The sequence below is a fragment of the Pipistrellus hanaki genome, assembly GCF_964339955.1.
Source record: "Pipistrellus hanaki genome assembly, chromosome: 9".
NCBI classification, from domain to species: Eukaryota; Metazoa; Chordata; class Mammalia; order Chiroptera; family Vespertilionidae; genus Pipistrellus; species Pipistrellus hanaki.
The window spans coordinates 46,919,922-46,938,492 of NC_140511.1; the positions used below are offsets into that span (position 1 = coordinate 46,919,922).

The 18,571-nt window shown below is 47.6% G+C and overlaps 1 protein-coding gene across 3 annotated transcripts in view; it reads left to right on the top strand.

Annotated features, from left to right (window-relative positions):
- The first annotated feature begins 247 nt into the window (after positions 1-247).
- The window catches only part of PPFIBP2 (PPFIA binding protein 2), a 203,521-nt gene continuing 185,197 nt past the window's right edge, over positions 248-18,571 (top strand). For all 3 annotated transcript variants that reach the window (XM_084894163.1, XM_084894164.1, XM_084894165.1), the window contains exons 1-2: positions 248-347; positions 9,050-9,264. In XM_084894163.1, the coding sequence (XP_084750289.1) occupies positions 284-347; positions 9,050-9,264 (279 nt within the window). In that variant the 5' untranslated portion in view covers positions 248-283. The remainder of the gene's footprint in view (positions 348-9,049; positions 9,265-18,571) is intronic.

Here is an 18,571-nt window from a genome sequence, read left to right on the forward strand (position 1 = left end):
TGCTACATGTGACTCCTAGTGGCTTTTCATTGCAAATGGGATCATGTGGCAAGGATTCATGGCAAAAGAGCACTTATAGCAGCAGGGAGAGGCCATGGAGGTGGCAGAATCCACAGGCCAGCTACCAGGATGTGCACACTCATGAGTGCACACTGTACGATGAGGGAGTATGAGGGTGTTGGATCTTGTACGCATATTGTGGACTCGCTGTAATTTTTCCTTTGTTCTGTATTTGCATTTTCAGTAGGAGGAAGAGGAGGAGGCTGAGCAGGCAGAAGGAATCATGGCCTCTGAGGCCAGCCACGCACTGGCAGCTGCCCTGGAGCAGATGGACGGGATCATTGCAGGTACGGCAAGTACGGCCGGGAAGGCTGGTGACTGACGGCTCATGCCCCACACTGAGAAACCATTTTTTCTCTCTTTACTTTCTTTTCAGTGCAGAGAGAAGCCTCTTGTTTTATTTTTAAATTATTATTATTGTGCATGCCATCTCTCTCTCTCTCTCTCTCTCTCTCTCTCTCTCTCTCTCTCTCTCTCTCTCTAACTTATTTTATTGATTTTTTAATAGAGAGGAAGAAAGCGGGATAGAGAATTAGAAACATCAATGAGAGAGAAACATCGATCAGCTGCCTCCTGCATACCCCCTATTGGGGTTGTGCCTGCAACCAAGGTACATGTCCTTGACCAGAATTGAACCTGGGGCCCTTCAGTCCACACGCCAAACCACTGAGCCAAACCAGTGAGTGCATGCTATCTCTTTTTGAAGAGTACAGACTTCTAGAACTCTGATACCTGGTGTGAGTTAGGTTTCTGTTGAGACAAGGCAGATGTAACGTATGTTAATGTATGTATAACTGTCACAGTTTGGATCCTGGCTGCGAGGCAGGTTGGGTGCAGTGACATTGATTTTATTAAATCCTCCAGGGTACACCGTGGCCTCTCGAAGCCGAGCTGAAACTCAGAGTCCAGCCGACTTTGCTCACCTCCCAGCCGGCCTCCAGTGTGTTTGGGAGTCAGGAGGCGGCTTTGTACTGTTTCACCTCATCCCCCAGAGGATGTTCTTTATGCCGTATTGTTTTTTTATCCATTGCAACTGTTTGGCTTCATGTTTGCATTAGCCGGTTAGGAACGTTCTCTAGAAAGGATCTAGCAAAACTGGTTTTGAAAGGGCTGCCAGCAGGCTGTTCGGGCCGATTAACTCCTTGATTGTGGCAACCGAGGAGCCCGTGTTGGTTGGAACAAACCTGTCATTGAAAATCTTTCCCAGCGGGCCCAGGTCTCCTCTCTGTCCTTACCTGATGCAGGTCAGGGGCCTTGTCTGCTGACTGGGCGCTACTTTGGGGCTTTGCTCCTGGTGTGAGCTATGGCTGGAGGAGGAAGGTTTGGGCTGAGTGTGGCTGGAGCCTGGGACGTGCACAGGTATCTGAACTGCCCCCCCTCAGGCATGTGCTTTACCTGCCATTCGCAGAGACACATCTTACTTACTGAGGGTTCTGCGTGTTTGCCTGTGGGAATGGGGGCTGTCTGTGTGTCGAAGCTTCTTCATGTTATTGGTGGCACTGAGATATGTTCTAACTGTTACCTGTCAGGCACTTAACTTCTCAGGGAACATTGGGGCCCTTGAGTATGACAATGTCCCACTTTCTGGAAGCTCCACAGATTGGAAAGTCCTGGTCTAGGTTAGGGCCCCCGAAACCCTACTGAGAGGAAACAGCCAAGGGTGTGGATTTCCTAGCAAACTTTCAGAGTCTATCTGGAAGCTCCCAGAAGCTCCTGTGCATTGAGCTCAGAGCCACAGAGTCAGACCCTCCGACGGGCTCAGGCTGTCGGCACTGCTGAGCCCTCAGCCCAGGAGCAGGGAGGAGACGCTGGCAGAGCACAGAGCCTTGGATGGCTGTGAGGGATGGATGAGCCAGCTCCTGAACAAGAGCCTGTGTGGGCCAGGCCCTGCCCCCTAACTGCTCCGCACAGGCATTGCTAAAACGACAAAGCCTCAGCACGGTCCCCTCTGTATGAGGATCCTGTGGCTGGATCCTCGGGGCCTCGCCTTGGTCCAGGGTCTGTAGGTGAGGGTCTGGGATGGGTGTGAAGGGAGTGGACTGGATGTGGGTTGTGTGGAATCTGGAGACCCTCCTTGTGCTCCCCCACATCACTCTCTGTCCTTGTGTCCTGTTGCTATTTCTTTATAGCACTTATCACCCCCTGACCTTGACATTCATTTTTGTCTCTTCGTGTGTCATGTGCCTCCTGAACTGGAATGTAAGTTCCATGAAGACTGAGGTTGTGCTGCCATCTCTGGTGCCTCAGTTGGTCTGCAGCACATAAACATTTCTTTCATACACATGTGTTACATGTACGTGTTACTTATTTCTGTGACCAGGCTCTCCCTTTTATTGGCTAAAAGGCAGTTAGTGGTTTCTGTATGTATCCTCCCTGGCTGCACCCTGAACTTCATTCTTATTTTCCCTGATATTTCCTTTTCAGCTGATTCTTTTGGAATAACAAATCACCAATTTTTTTTTTTTTTTTGAAGACTCGGTGGTTGGCACGTCCTGTGAACCATCTCTTGAGTAGTAATTGGCTCACGCAGGGTTTGATAAGCACTATTTGACAGATAATTCAACACTGAGGTTGTTAGTGAGTGTCTGGAGGGCCTATGTTCTATGCTGTTAGTGATCAAAAGAATGATAATTACTGAATGCCTTTGTGCTGGACACTTTGCCTCAAGATAGTGAACTCATCCTCATTTTCTAGATGGTTGGGCTGAACTGGACCACAGAGCTTGAGAATTTTATGACTATGGCAGTGGTCAGCAAACTCATTAGTCAACAGAGCCAAATATCAACAGTACAACGATTGAAATTTCTTTTGAGAGCCAAATTTTTTAAACTGAAACTTCTTCTAACGCCACTTCTTCAAAATAGACTCACCCAGGCCGTGATACTTTGTGGAAGAGCCACACCCAAGGGACCAAAGAGCTGCATGTGGCTCGTGAGCCGCAGTTTGCCAACCACTGGACTATGGAGTTGGACTGGCAAGGATAGCATCCCAGCTCAGCCACTTACTCTGGCTGTGGGATCTTTGGGAAAATTGCTTAATTTCTCTGAGCCTCTGTTTCCTTATTGATAAAAGTGGTCATGATAATACCTAGCTCATTATTGGGATGATTAAATCAATGCAAGTACAGCATTTGGTAAGTGCTCAATTGGTGTGAGTTACTGCTTATTTTGTGGATGTTAGCATTGACATTACCACCCAAAGTCATAGTGTTAGTAAATTGCTGAACTAATGTTTGAGTCCAGGCCTATCCGAGTCTCTTCTGGGCTCCTTTTGTTCCTGGGTTAGTTCTATGGTGGTGTGTGGTAGGGCCCAGGGGGCCCTAGGGCCGGTCTACAGGAGAAAAAGTTCATTGGGAACAAGGTCTACTTCTGTCTTGCTCCCAGTCTCAGCTAGAGAGTGACTTTGCTCTCACCTCTCTTACACATGACACTTTCAAGTACGGGTTCCTTTGCTTACAGGGTGGCACAGTTACAAGAAAGTTTCAAACGGTGGCACCACATCATGACACCAGAGATCCCGCAGAAATGACATCTTTGTGAGAACCTTTAAACCCTCCTTTCCTATTTCAATTCTCTTATTAATTTCAGCCAGATGATATCAAGCAGTGCCAGCACTACCGAAACACCATTGCTCTTGCCTGTTAAAGTACTTAAGTGAGTACCCAAGGGCTGCATTCTCTCACTTTAGGAAAACACCATCATCCCTTATTCCAGTGGAAGAAAATGTCATGGACTTCCTGCACACCCCAAATAGCAACCAGTTATGCACAAACAACACGAATTCCTCCTAAAACAGACACAATGCCTTCAATAATGATTATACATAATCATAACTCTACATACGGAAATTCCCTTTATAAATTGCTTTATAGTCTGATAAGTGACTGTTCACTTCCCAAACCTCTTTCCAAAAGGAGTAACCTTTAGGGTGTGTTTATGTGACTAAGCATTCACTACAAATGAAAGTGTCCTGCTCCACCAATCCGTGAAGATGATGCAGGAGGTCATCGCTCCCATGAACAACACGGCCAGGAATATTCTGAGGACGTCCTGGTGCTCACGTCCAAGTATTCCCACCCTGAGCCGTCGTGTGGCCACCCTCATCTCTGCACTCAGGGGGCTCTGGGGCTATATGAGAACGAAATGCCGTGTAAGCACGAATAGGACCATTCAATGAAACTTTCTGTACGGTTGAATTCTTAAAGCCTAAATCAGTATAACCTAAGTGTGACTACTTGAGTGGAACCCTGGAATTTTATGCCAGAAAACTGGGGAAAGGTGACTGTTAAAGACTCCAGGGCCCCGGTAAAAATAACGCGTTTCTGGTACAAAAGACTATTGTTGTAGCTCCTAGTACCTGTTAACTTTCCATCTGACCTTCCTCCAATTGGTCCCTTTGATGCACCTGCAAATAATACTATAATTGAATTACAGTGTTGACAATTAAAATTGAACTCTGCATGGCTTAATTGCATCCCTCTGGACGGCCCAGAGCAACTGCCACATATGCTAATGTTGCAGAGGGCTTGGCGTGTGGCTTACAGGCTCAGTGGCTGCTCAGTGAGGCCGCTTCTGTAATAGGACCAGAGAGCCCTGCGGTGAGGACACAGAGGGCCAGTTATTCCTCTCACGGTGGCAAGAGGTTACTCATGCGATTATTTGCAAGCCGTACCCAGGAATGAGGAATAGTTAAAAGGAGCCTGTTTTATGACCATAATAAAAGAGCTTGCTCTGTCTGGGGCTTTCTGCCAGTTCTGGTTAGTATCGGGGTTGGGTTTTTGTTTGTTGCGATTTTTTTTTTTTTTTTTTTTTAAGATTTAAAGATTGAGGGTAGAAAAAGTTCCGATGGAGACTGAGATTATTTACCTTGGCCCATAATGATTTTACTGTGGTGTTGAAGGTCACACGACAAGTCCATGCTCAGCACAGGTTATTGGTCTTGTCTACGCCCTCTCAGAAGTAGGTCGGCGCACAGCAGTCGTCAGTAACGGAGTCCCCTGCTTCCCGTTCAGGGTTCAGGTGGAGAGTGTTCTTCTGTGACTTTGAACTTAAGAGAGTCAGAGTGGAAGTTTGGGGTTATCTAGCGGGCTCAGATGTCAGAGACTGTTTTGTGTGAAGAGGTGGCAATGACCCACAGTGGCAAGCACTGTCCAGCACCATCGTTCTCTTTTTTCTCATTGATTTACTGAAGGTATTGTCCTTTTGAATCCTGGCATTATACAGACGTCCCGCATCCAGTCTCTTCCTCTGCTCAATCCCTAAACTGTCTCCTGTCCCCCTCAAGTGGCCCATTCAAGCCCAGGTATTAAGATATCAGGGAATTGGCAGTGGCCTACGGGGCAAACACAGCTCACATGCTCTTACCCTGAGGTTCTGAGCTCTGACGGTTTGATTGCTGTAAAAAATGTGTGTGTGCACGCGTGGGTGCAGTACATCTTTGGAGGGTTTTCTCTGTACAACTCGTCTGCCACTGCCTGCCCTGTTGCTGCTATAATGCTGTCACCTTCCTTGACTTATGGACTCCTTCATCCATCTTCAAGTCCTCACCTTTCATTTCTGACTCAATGTTCTGCCTTCATGTCCTGATTTAAGAGCTTATGTGACTAACTAATAATCCAGAATAATCTCCCAGTCTCGTGACTCTTAATTACATCTGTAAAACTCCTTTTGGCATGTGAGGTAATACATTTGTAGGTTCCACTCCGGTGCCCAGCTCCAGGGCACGGATGGTTATGGATATATATATATAATTTTTTTTTTGGGGGGGGGAGTCATTATTTTGGCTAGCACAATGATCAATAAAAATATCCCTTTATTCCCTTCCTTAGTTTTAAACCAATGTAGGAATAGAAAAAGAGAAAGGGAGACAAAATATCAGCTTTATTATTAGTTTTATTTATTAGGAAGGTTAGCTTGGCCTCAAGCCACCATTAGGACTTCAAATACCTCCCATCCTACCCGCACAAAAGCACCCCCCGCCCCAAATTAAACTTAATTCCAAACTCCAGACTTCCACCTTGCTGGGACAGAACTGGTCTCAGGAAGCCTTCGTGAGGAGAATGCTCGCACCCAGGGTCAGGTGGCTTCGAAGAGAATTCCTTCTTTCAGCTCTCTCATCAGAGGAGCCATTCCTCCTTTGAGGAAAATCGAAAGAGGAGACCCAGGAGAGGCAGCACAAATGCGGCCTTAGTGGAAACCACCCTCCCTTCCCAGGGACATGTGGGAAGAGTGACAGGTCCTCCTCACAGCAGTTCCTGATGGTTGTCTATGGTCAGTTTTGAAAACTGCTTTCCATGTGCTTGAACATCACATGCCATCTCTAGTTGTTTGGACATAGTTTGCTATTTGTTCTTTGTTGTTTATATATATCACTCCTTTATTTTTTATCTTCTTTTTGGGCTTGCTGGATCTGTCATTTCCCAAGGGGGATGGTCACAATGTGTTATCCTTTTTACCTACTGTGGGATTGGGGTTGGAAGTGTGTGTTTAGGGTCTGTTTACCCCAGTTCACCACAGGAAGGTCTGTGGTTTCCCTCTGCAGTGCTGAGGGCCGCTCAGGTGCCCAGCGCCAGGGCATGGCTCACGTGCCGATCCACAAGCTGCACGGGCAGGTGCTTCTGGTTGTGTGAGCTGGGAGCATTCCCTCCTTTTCTGCCCTGAACAAGAAAGAATTATTTACTTCCTGAAGAACTCACTTGTAAAAGCATGTGGCTTGATATTTTCTCTGGAAAAATTTTAAAATTATGCCCTAGCATGTTTGACTTTGGAGAGAGCACCAGCCTGTGGACTGGATAGAGCATCAGCTTTTAGGCTGAAAGGTCCCAGGTTAAATTCCGGTCAAGGGCCTCTACCTCGGTTGTGGGCTCAATCCCCAGCCCTGGTCAGGGTGCCTGAGATAGCCTAAGAGATACATTACATATGTATCTCTGACTCTCCCCTTCCCTTCCACTCTCTCTAAAAATCAATGGAAAAATATGCTCAAATGAGGATTAACCAAAAAAAAAATTAAAAAAAATTATGGCTCCATTTTTATAGGACTATTTAGATGATTTTTAAATTTATTTTTATCATTTTATCCAGTGATTATGTGTGTGTAGCTGTTTTTAATAGTTTAATCAACATACCTACTCCATTGTATGGAATAATTTAGTTCTATTTTTGAACCACTTTATAGTTCAGTCATTCAGTGTCATAATTAAAGAATTGGGATTCTTTTATTCCATTACTCAAATTTTTGAGTTTAAATGAGTGAGTTCAATGCACTTATAATTATTATAATTACTGGTATAAAGGTATGTGTGTGTGTTTACTTTTGTTTCCTGTTGTCCAAGACCACAGAGTGATTGAAAGTTAATGAAAGTCTCAGTCTTCTCAATTACTTTTGGCCTGACTCATCCTACATCTATAAAGATTGTGTGTGTGTGTGTGTGTGTGTGTGTGTACTGGAGTGTGTCCAGGACAGAAAGGGGTTGGTTACTCAGCAATTGTGTGGAGATTGGGGGTCTTGCTCTGCTTCTGTCTGTTTTCTGGCCTGAACTTAGGGCCTCCTCATCGACTCTAAGTTGGATCTGTAGCAGCAGGAGAGTGCTGAGTGCACACGGGAGCGTGGGGGGTCAGGCAGTTCCCTGGCTCCCCAGAGCCACGGACTTGTGGGTTGTGACCCATGGTTCTCTCTATCCTGCACTTTCAGGAAGCAAACCGGTAATCAAATGGTAATTGTTTCCTTCTGTGTGGATTTCTCATTCCAAAGACTGCTCTGGTGAGGGGGAAGCTGGCTCTTAGGAGAGTAAAGGGCCCTGGAATTGGACGTCAGGCCTGCAGTGTAGCCATGAATGTGGTGGCCCCGCAGCCCACGGGGCCTGATTTCAAATAATTTATCCTATTGGCCTTGTAAACAGTCCAGATGCCCTAGAAACTCCATAAGATGGAGCTCCGGCAAGGGGTTCAAACAGAAGGCCGGGGCCTGATTTCAAATCCACGGCTACCCTGCAGGCCTGACGTCCATCTAACCCATATTTCCTAAAGTGTTTCTTAAAGCAGCATAGAAATCCTTTAGTAGACTGTGTCTCCCCAGTTTTGTTTTGAAAAAAATACATCCATGTCCTTAAGCAAAAAGACTTTAAAAAAAAAAAAAGTTAAATGATGGGGTTTAGAAAGGCAGAAACAGTCCTATGCGGGACACATCAAATTAGGAAGAGCTGAGTCAACAGCCCAGATCTCAAGGAAGGCTAAGCACTTGTCCCTCTAGCTATTCGTCCAAGCCCAGGTGCAGACATGCAGTCCGATTCCCCTTCCACACCCACTGGGCAGGAGCTCTGTGCTGGGAACTCAGCCAATATGACAGGGTCTCTGCCCTCAGAGGCTTCAGGACCACGGCGGGGAGATGGGATGTGGATGCACAGAGTAAAGCAGTGCAGGTTAAAATGCAAGGGCGCCAGCAGACAGAGTTTTTCCAACTGGGGAGATCCAGGAAGAAGCTCAGTTCACTAACCCCTTGCCAGCCCTAATGCGGCGTCCCTCCCACTGCATCTGCTGATGACAGCACGTCACTGGCCAGGCACCACCCTAGCATGAAGGGACCAGAATGCACATGCCATGATAGCAGGAACTTTTGCTGGTCATAGGTGCAGACTACCATGTTAATTTAAAGAAAAACAAGAGTAGTAATCTAAAAGCTGAAGAATTGCATCTCATTGTTTTGGGTCCGTGGTGAGGGCTGGCTGTGTTTTCCCATTGACAATGGTGTGAGAGTCCATATGTTAGCCCCCCCCCCCCGGGCACAACCATCACCTCTGATAGGCCTCTTTCTGTCACGCCCAGCCCAGCCCAGGGTTGAGGATGGGTTCTGCTGAATTTACTTTGTGAGTGACTCTGCTGAGGCCGAAGTGGTCTTCTGGGCTCTTATCCATCCCTTCCCCCTCTCCTTTCACTCCCTTCCCTGCTCATGGCGTCCACTCTACTTACCAGGGTTCCCGCCTCTCTTGTTTTAGGCACGAAAACTGGTGCAGATATTGGTGACGGTACCTGTGAGCCTGGACTGGCCTCCCCGGCCTCCTACTTGAACCCCTTGCCAGTGCTCCATCTTGTGGAGGACCTGCGGCTGGCCCTGCAGACACTGGAGCGTCCTCAGGAGAAGGCGGTGCTCCTGAGCCAGATCCCAGGCCCCACAGCTGCCTACATAAAGGAGTGGTTCGAGGAGAGCTTGGTAAGTAGGCCCCAGGCCTGTCTGGGGAACCACTGGGGGGTATCATCACAGAGTTCAAGGAACACCACCACCACCTGGGGATGTTACTTCATCTGTCCACCTTCCAGTCTTTTCTTGCTTCCAGTCCAGCTTCAGTCAACCCCATCAGCGTGGTCCTGCCCAGGAGGAGGGTAGAACCTAGCCAAATGGCTCAAGCACCACAGTCAGCCTGCCTGTGCACTCCAGCCCCTCTCCTGAGAAAGGGAAGCCAGGCCAGAGAACAGAAAACGTGGAAGGTCCCTCCTCAGGATTTCATGGACCACTTACTGAATAGGGGGTCAGCATTAAGACACTAGTAACATCTGGGAATGGGTCAGGTGAGGAGCGAGCCCACTGAGGGATTGACCTGGAATGCAGTTATTCCAGGGCTGGAGGGAGGAACTTGGGGAGCCAAGGAAGCACGTGATTACCTAAATTAAATTGGAGGATGAAAGCTGGGGTGCAGTCTTCCTCTAAAGCCATCGTTCTGCAAATCTGAGTCAAAATTGTAAAGTATGCATAGAGTGAGGACGGCAGGAACAGGAGCACTGAATTAGGAGGGGGACTTGATGTTGGAAACCACACACCCAGGAAGTTGAGCCCTCCTTGTTCAGAGGCCATACTGTTTGTTACAGGTTACATCCCAGGTACCCTAGCCTGCTTTCTGTTCAAGAGGCCTCTGTTAGTAGTCTCATCCCCATGTCTTCCTCCGAACACTGATCAATTATATTCAGTATATGTGTTATTCAATATTTCCATTACATCGGCTGTCTGCCTGGTGTTCTGAATATTTCTACACCAGTGTGGTGGGGAGAATGATGACCTCCCAAAAATGTCCACATACTCATTGCCAGACCTGCGAATTTGGTATGTTACATGGCAAAGCAGAAAGTAGCAGGTGTAATCGAGGTTGCTAATCAGCTGAGTTTTAAATAGGGCAGGTAGCCTGGATTATCCAAGTGGGCCCAACATAAACCCCGAAACATAAGTGGAAGGAGGAGGCAGAGTCAGTGTCAGAGACGTGATTTGAGGACTCAACACATCTGCTGTTGCTTTTAAAGATGGAAAGGGGGTGGAGAGCCAAGGAATGTAGGCAGCTGCTAGGAGCTGGGAAAGGAGACTTTCCCCTAAAACCTCCAGAGGGAACCCTGCCCTGCCATCACCTTGATTTTAGCCCAGTGAGACCCATTTCAGACTTCTGGCTCTCAGAACTGTAATCAATACATGTGTTTTTCTGTAAGCCACTTGATTTGTGGTAATTTATTAATATAGCAATAGGAAGCTAATACACCCAGACGCTGCTTGGAGAGGAAGGTGGAGGAGGTTGCTGGTTGGGTTTCACGTGGGCCTTATATACAATACAATAGTTTAGGTTTGAAAACCTGCCCCTCATCTCCTCCCCAAAGGAAGACAGTCCTCAGTGGTCTTCTCAGGCCTGTGATGGTCACAGATAGGAGCCCCATTGCTCATTTACTCGTTTAACCATGGTTGGGAGATGCAGGGTGCATGGCTTCAGTCGTTGGTTCTCTCTCCTCTCCCTCAGCTTCCCTAGAGTTCCATGAGGGACCCTCTGCTGTCACTGTACCCCCACAATGCTGATCAGCTCCATGATGCTGATCCTGGCTTCTCTCCAGTCATCATGGGCCATCTTTTGCCCTCCTGTCTGAACAGCTGCATCTCTTGTGCCCACTTTACCCCAGGCACAGACACCAACCCTCTCTCTGTTCCTGCTCCCACTGCAACCCAGGATGCAGTGGTTAAAGACAATTTTATGACAGGTCCATAGTCCTCAGTCTGATATCCTTGGATCCAGGTGTATTTTAGAACTCAGCACTATTGAATTTTAGGAAGGTGAGACAGTGCGTATATATCATAAAATATATACCGTCTCTAGCAGGTACAGGACAGAAACACGTGAACATTTCTTCAGAAAAACTTGTGAGCATCCGCATGAAGTGGGAGAAAGAAAGACCACACATATTCTTCTGTCAGTTCAGGTCAGGTTTTGCTGTCAAATAAGTTGGCACCAAGTTTAAAAAAAAAAAAAAAGGCTGTTTAAGTGCTTTTTTTGGGTTTCAGAATTATGGGCAAGGGATGGTGAACTTACATGAAGACTATTCCAATGCAGAAAATAAACCTTAAAACCAAGGGTTGGACAGTGGTTACCCCATTCCCATCAGCCATAATCCCTCTCCAGGAGTCACTTGTTAACTCTGTTCTCTCTGCCCTTGGGCTGGCCTCTCACTGTGTGCCTGGGTCCCTGTGTAACTCAGCCTTCTCCACGGCTCCCTGAGCCGTGCATTAGGCTGCAGAGCAGTTTTGCGCCTGTTTATTTTAAATGCCCCGCCTCAGCTCTCTCAGGACCTTACCATGCTGAACCAAGAGACCCATTGCAGTGTCTTCCCAACAGTCTTTACAGAGCAGTAATTAGGTGCTTCCACCTGGTATGATGTGCCTGAATTTGTGACCATTTCTCTAATATTGACATTTTTAAATTATTTTCAATATTTCACTAATATAGGGCATTGCTGCAGAGAATGTATTTGTCCAGAAATATTTGTCTTTAGCTTTAGATATTTCCTAAACACAGAGTTCTAAAAGAGATATTACAGAGTTAAGTAGGGTTAACAGACAATATACAGGATGCTCAGTTAAATTTGAGTTTTACACCAGCAATGAATCATCTGTATGTCCCATGCAGTTTGCTAAATCTGGTTGCTGTAATCCAAAGGTATTAATATCTTGATACATTTTTCCAAACCACTTTCTAGAAAGATTGTACTCATTTATATTTTCATTAGTGGGGCTTTTGTGCATCCTGATCAATAATAATACCTAAAATTAAAAAAAAACAAAAAACACACGCACAGCTTTACTAATTTCATAGGGGAAATGCTTTCCTTTTATCATTGTTGCATTGGTTTGTTTAGTAGGAAAGTTAAACATTTTTTTCATTAGTTTTGTATTTGTTGTTCTGAATGGTCTCTGAATGTTGATCTCATACCCCATCTAAAAAGAGTTTCATTCTCCATGTACACATATTCACCTAAGTAGTAATGTCCTTTTGTATGTAAATTATAAAACAGTCCCCAAAGTAGGAATTTTTAAAGGACAGGCTAAAAAATAGTCCCAATATTTTCTTTGGTCACACCCTAGAGATCACTTTGGGTCCCTGAGTATGTGTTCCCTACCCTGGTCTTCTCATATTCTATGCTTTTTTTTTTCTATTAGAATGTTGGTGTTTTCCTTGTGTATTTAAATGACCTCTATGATTGGCCCTTTGCTTTATTGGCAGCATTTATTTTCCTCATGTTGCTTTTAAATGTCCTTCATAGGGCTTTTTGAGACATGGAATTTAAAAGGATAGTAGTAGTAAACTCTGTCAGTCTTTCCTGTTTGGGTTCCTGGTTTCCTTTTTATCTTTAGAAAGGCTTTTCTCACTTTCGGGTCAAGTAATACCTTTATCTTCCTCCAGTAGGTTTATGGTTTGATAATTAGCCTATGCTTCACTCTAATTCATCTGCAGTGCTTTTTAGTGTGCTATGTGACCTGACGTTTGTAATTTATCCGAAAAGCTTAAAAATTTATTTTTTTTTAAATTCAAAGGCAGTTGATAGAGTTATTGGTTTTTGCAGGATTCATTGCAAAAACAGCTTGTGTTCAGATTTGTAGATCTCTTTTGGGGTTATTTATAATAGTTGGGGGAATGCCTTCCTTTGGAACGATTTTTCTAAAAATCGTTGCATTCATAAATCTTTTTGAGTAATTATGGCCATCAACAACCTATGAATGGTGTACTTTCTGGGGGTCAGAAGTTCATATAAACATTCCATAATACCAGGGCTGGATGTTAATGTTTTGATTTTGCACAGAGACAGCCTGTCTGTATTTTAGGTCTTGCAGACCAAAGTCGTTTTACAATTTGGGTGCACTCACATTCCATAGTCAGTCTTATCTGTGTGGAAATAACATCCACATCCATGAATCACTGGTACTTTTTTCTTTTTATTGTTGATGATGTTACAGATCCACGGGTACTTTTTAGACTGGCACTTTTAGTTAGAAGCCTTTGCTACCCAGATGTGGTCTGTGGACCAGCAGCGTTGGTATCCCTGGTGGCTTGTAAGAAAAAAAGTGCAGAATGTGGACCCCCTACCCTAGACCCACTGAACCATCACCAGGTGACTCTTATGGACATTAAAGTTTGAGAAGCACTGCCTCAAAGCAGAGCCTTGCTTGAATTATTTAAAAAATAAATCGCATGTGGCTTAGAACTGGAATTGGAACTAGTAAGGTGACCTGAGGGACAGGCAGGCAGGCAGCCTGGTCCCTTCTCATTCACGGAATCTGTGCATCCCTTGAATGTTTGCACTATTCTCATTAGACAGCCTCAGTGACTGCTTTGTCCTCCATTGGCCTGGCATGGTCCCACTCTGCCTTGTGACATCTCTGTCATTGGGATTCTTTCTCCTATAGAGTGGCATAAACAATAAGAAGGTTTATATGTCACTAAGAAGATGTCCAGAGGATGTGGGGAGGGCGGTCTCAGGGTTAAATCAGTGACTCTGGGATGACCTCAAGGGCTCTGGCTTTTCCCATCTTTCTGCCTCACCGTCCTCAGGGTGTTGGTTTCCCTCAGACGAATCCCCTAGCAGATGCTGGATGGCTCCTGCAGTGCCAGGCAACACAGCCTTACACAGACACAGCCTGTTCAGAGGTAGGACATGCCTTTTTTTATTTTTCTCTCATTAGGAAGGGAAGTCCTTCTCTGAAACCCTCCTGCAGACTTCTCTGTGGTCCCAGTGATCAGCATTTGCTCACCTTTGTTCACATGTGCATACCCTAGCTGCAAGGAAAGCTGGGAAACAAGTTCTGGTACTTTCATCCCCCGGAGTGGGGGGTGGCCCGTGTCAGGAGGGAACCATGATGAAGTGGGGGAAATGAATGGTCCTTAGGAAGACTGCTCAGAGCAACTGCCACACATCCTTGAAGTTTGATTTTATTCCTGTTGTTTGTTTGTTTGTTTGTTTTGTTTTTTTTTTTTTTAAAAATATATATATATATATATATATATTATTGATTTTTTTAACAGAGAGGAAGAGAGAGGGATAGAGAGTTAGAAACATCGATGAGAGAGAATCATCGATCAGCTGCCTCTTTCACACCCCCTACTGGGGATTTGCCTGCAACCAAGGTACATGCCCTTGACCGGAATCGAACCCGGGACCTTTCAGTCCGCAGGCTAACGCTCTCTCCATTGAGCCAAACCGGTTTCGGCTGATTTTATTCCTGTTGACGAATTCTTTTTATGTTTTCTCCCTGTGAGTGTGTGTGAACTCAAATTCCTGAAGGAGAGAATCAGATTGACTTAGCTCATAATTTTTGAGCTAAGTCCTCCCAGCCTACAAAGAAACGTTAAGTGCAAAAAAATAACAACATACAAACAAAAACTGAAATTAAAGGCTTTTTTGAATTAGCTCCCCTTGGGTCAGGTTTCCATCCAAGAGCCAATCACCTGCGGCCAGAGGAGAAAGATTAAATGGCAGGAAATGTGGTTTTCTCTTGTTGATATACATCAGGGACTGTGGATCTTCAGGCACAGGTATTGGCATATGTAGTTCCCTAGGAAAACAGGGGCTGCTGAAGAGGCAGTGGCTGGTGGTTAGAATGTGTCGGGGAGAGGGGTCCTGGGTGTTGGGTTGGCAGGGCTGGACACAGAGTGGCTGGCAACTGCAAGTACTCTCTGGGGAGATAATTATAAATAGGTGGGACTCATCCTGAAGACCAAGTAGAGCAAACCTGCCCGGGACTCAGTGTTCCTGGGCCCTGAGAGAGTTTCCAGGGCTCTGGGGCCTGAAACAGGGTCCTCCCTTCCTCGGCAGCCAGCAGAAGGAGGAAAGGCAGGCTTCTGGCCTGGAAGGTATGTGTGGGGCTCTCTGAGCTGGGATCATCTCTGGGGCTTCCGTGAGGAAAGCAGCACAGGGCCTGGCTTCTCTTGTTCTAGGAGCAGTACCTTTTTCTGAATTCTGGGCCCGTCCTGGAAAGCTGGGGGAGCACCAGGAGGCTCCGTGCTAGACCGTTGTGTGGGGAAAGTTCCCTGCAGCCCGAGAGAGCTGGGCCTGGCCTGCAGAGAGGCATCAGGAGGCCGCCCTGTGCTGTGGTACACACCACACTGACCCTCGGGGTCACAGAGGGTCACAGAAGAGGAAGCTGAGGCCCAGGCCGGAAGGTGGAGGCTTCTCCTCTGTGATGGGAACAGAGCCGTGTTCCAGAAAGGGGCAACCTCCTTCCCCTCCCTGCAGCCACCTCCCAGGCCTGCGGTGAGGTGTGCGACGATGTCCCGAGGGGGAACATGGCCGTTTCTGGTCAGGAGCCCCTGAGCCCCACCAGGCGGTCCTGAAGTTGAGAAAAGAGAGTGGTGCTTGTCAGTGACACTGACGTGTGCCATAGGCCCAAAGGGGCTGGTGCCGCTACGACCACTTCCGGGAATGTGGCTCTCCCTTGACTCTGGAAGGAGTGTGACGTTTCCCACATCTGCTTGGCGTGGCTGAAGGGAGGCTGGGTAGGTGGATCCATGGCCAGCATGGGTGGTAGAGCTTCCAGTGGGCCCTGTGTGTGTGGCGGGGGGGAGGTGACACCTCTCTGGTGAGGGGAGTTGGACCCAGCTCCTGCACAGTGGTGACTAGTGACATAGGTCCTGGGAGATGCCCTAGAGATACCAGAGCCAGTAAAGTCTCCAGACGGAGCCACTCTGTGTGCTTCTCTATCAGCCTGGAACATACACTTCCCACCTCCTGCAGGCACCAGTCTGTCCTGCTGACTAATGGCATTGGCTGTGGGTCCGGGGAGTCCTTGGTGAATACCAGCAGCTTCAGCGTCTAGAGATGAAGTCTGGGGAAAGGCATGCAAACCCAGCTGCAGCAGGAGCCAGGGCAAATCAGGGTTGAGCCCAGCTCCAAGGGGCGGGAGAGAGGTTGGCAGAGAATCTCCAGAATCCCGGCCTCTGTGGGGTACATGGAGCAGGCGTGGCCCCAGCAGGAACCCAGCCTTTCCCCTGGAAGGCTGCAGGTGTCCTGGTCACTGTGCTGGGGCAGATGGAAGCAAACTGGCCAGGTGAGGAGCGTGTGAAAAGGCCAGTGCTCTGCCTTTTATGTGGCTTTGGGCCAGCCTCCTTGTCCCTGTCTGGGACTCAGTTTCCTCAGTAGTAATGGCAGCTGGTATGGCAATCTGTCTGCAGGGCCAGCACCCAGCCCTGCAGTGTTGAGGGGCTCTATTGAGCGGCCTCCCGTAGGCACCAGCTGTGCCTTCCTCCAGTTAGACCTTCGGTTTCCTGGGTGAACGCAGGTTAGGGAGCCTCTGTAGGTGCAGCTGCACAGTGCCTGGGCTCAGCAAAGCTGGCATTGCAGGAATAGTGGAAAGGATGTCCTGACTGGGCAGCCTCTGCTGGGCCTGGCCAGGCCGGGGAAGTGAGGCCCTGTCTGGGATATGTGCTCACCTCTGACATCCTACAGGCCGGTTCAGGTACCTTCATAACTAATCTTTCGAAAAACAAAGAAAGAGACCTAGGCCCAGGAGGACCCAGGGCCACCAGCCTCATCAGTTCCACCACCTAGTCACAGATGGCGGCTTCTGCAGCTCGCAGCTCCGCAAACACAGCCCCGGCAGTCCTTTCATTCTGGCCAGAGGAGCAAATCTGTTTACCATATTGAAAAGCCAGGGAGAGTTGCAAAACAGGTGGGAAGAAAAAGCTGCTGTTTGAATCATGAGCTGGGAGCTTGGGTTTCTCATTTGTCTCCGTGTCTCCTTCTCCATGCAAGGCCTGGAACAAAAGATGGGCCAGGAGATATGCATATTGAGCATTTTCATTTTGAAAATTTAGTCCAAAGTTCATAGGAAACCCTTTTTGTCTTAAAAGAGAGAAGAGAAAATTTGGTGCCTATTTTTTAAGAATTTAAAAAAAAGCAGAGCCATTTTCAGTCTGTGTTTCTTGCCCTCCACCCATGACAGGTGTGGACTTGAGTGAGTGCTCAGAAAGTCTAAGTGTCAGCTCTTTCTTTCCTCTGTGCTTGGCTCCCCAGAAATGGGAGCTCTGGGCAGGGCTGGTATGCATGAGGGTGGGGTTCTTCGTGCCTGTGCAGTACTGGAAGAAGCCACTAGGTGGGAGTCAGGGGCAAATTCTGAAAAGTGTAAATCCCGAGGAAGAAGGTATGGATGGACTTGGTGCAAGAAAAACACTTTTTTTTTTTTCTCCCCCAATTGAAAAGATGGCACCTCATTAGTGAAGCTGGTGGACAGTGCGCCTGGATCAGCTGGCAAAGAGAGTTCTTCCCCGTTTTCCTTGGACAAAGGACAGGCCTGGGAGGCCCCCACTGTTTGTGGTTGGGGAGAGGACAGGAGAGCTGAGGGCTGAGGGCTGGTCCTGGGAGCTTAGACCTGACCTTCCATTGTCAAGGGCAACAAGGCCTGTTCACACCTCTTAATTTCGGTGCCTCTTGCTGGGGCACTATGAGGCTGGAGCTCTCCTTGTAGGTACTTCCTGACACCCGCCCTCCCCTCCCCCTCCCCGCCCCCAGCTGCCAGACCTTGCTCTGGAGCAGCCTCTAATATTGTGGGGGATTTCGAATACACTTTCCCTGGCACAGACCCCAGGTTATGGACCTTTGTCCACTGCTAATTTAGCAGTTTTATTTTTCATGAATTCTGGCTACCCCTTCCTTACCCTCCCCCTTTCACTCCCTTCTCCCGCAAAGTAATTTCTACCCTACTAAATTCTAGAGATCTGGTTCCTTTCAGGCCTGACTTGAGGAGACTATTTCAGCCCCTAAGAACCAATGTTTATAAATGGCCAAGAATGTGCAAACACTGGTGAAAGAGCAAATAAATCCTTCCCCACGCGATTTCCTGCTGCAGACCCCCAGGGACCTGGTGAGGGATGTTGCCAGGTTAGCATAACTTGAGGTCTGAGCATGTAGACTCCCGGCCACCCGAGGGGCAGGCCAGCCAGAGTCACACACCACAGGGTCCTCTGCCCTCTCAGGCACCGCTGGTGGGCAGGCGGGCAGGCTCCCGGGAATTCCTGCTTCCAGGCAAATTTGCTCAGTAGCCTGTGACTCCAGGAACTTTGAAAGGTCTTCCTGCTCCGCCAAGATCCTGAGACCAGCAGTGTGAGCAGCATCTGAGAGCTTGCTAGTGATGCACGGTCTCAACCTACCGGGTTAGAATCTGACTCTTACAAGAACTCCCTCCGGCCCAGGTGGATCGTGGTAGGCAGGGGCACACTGCATCTTTG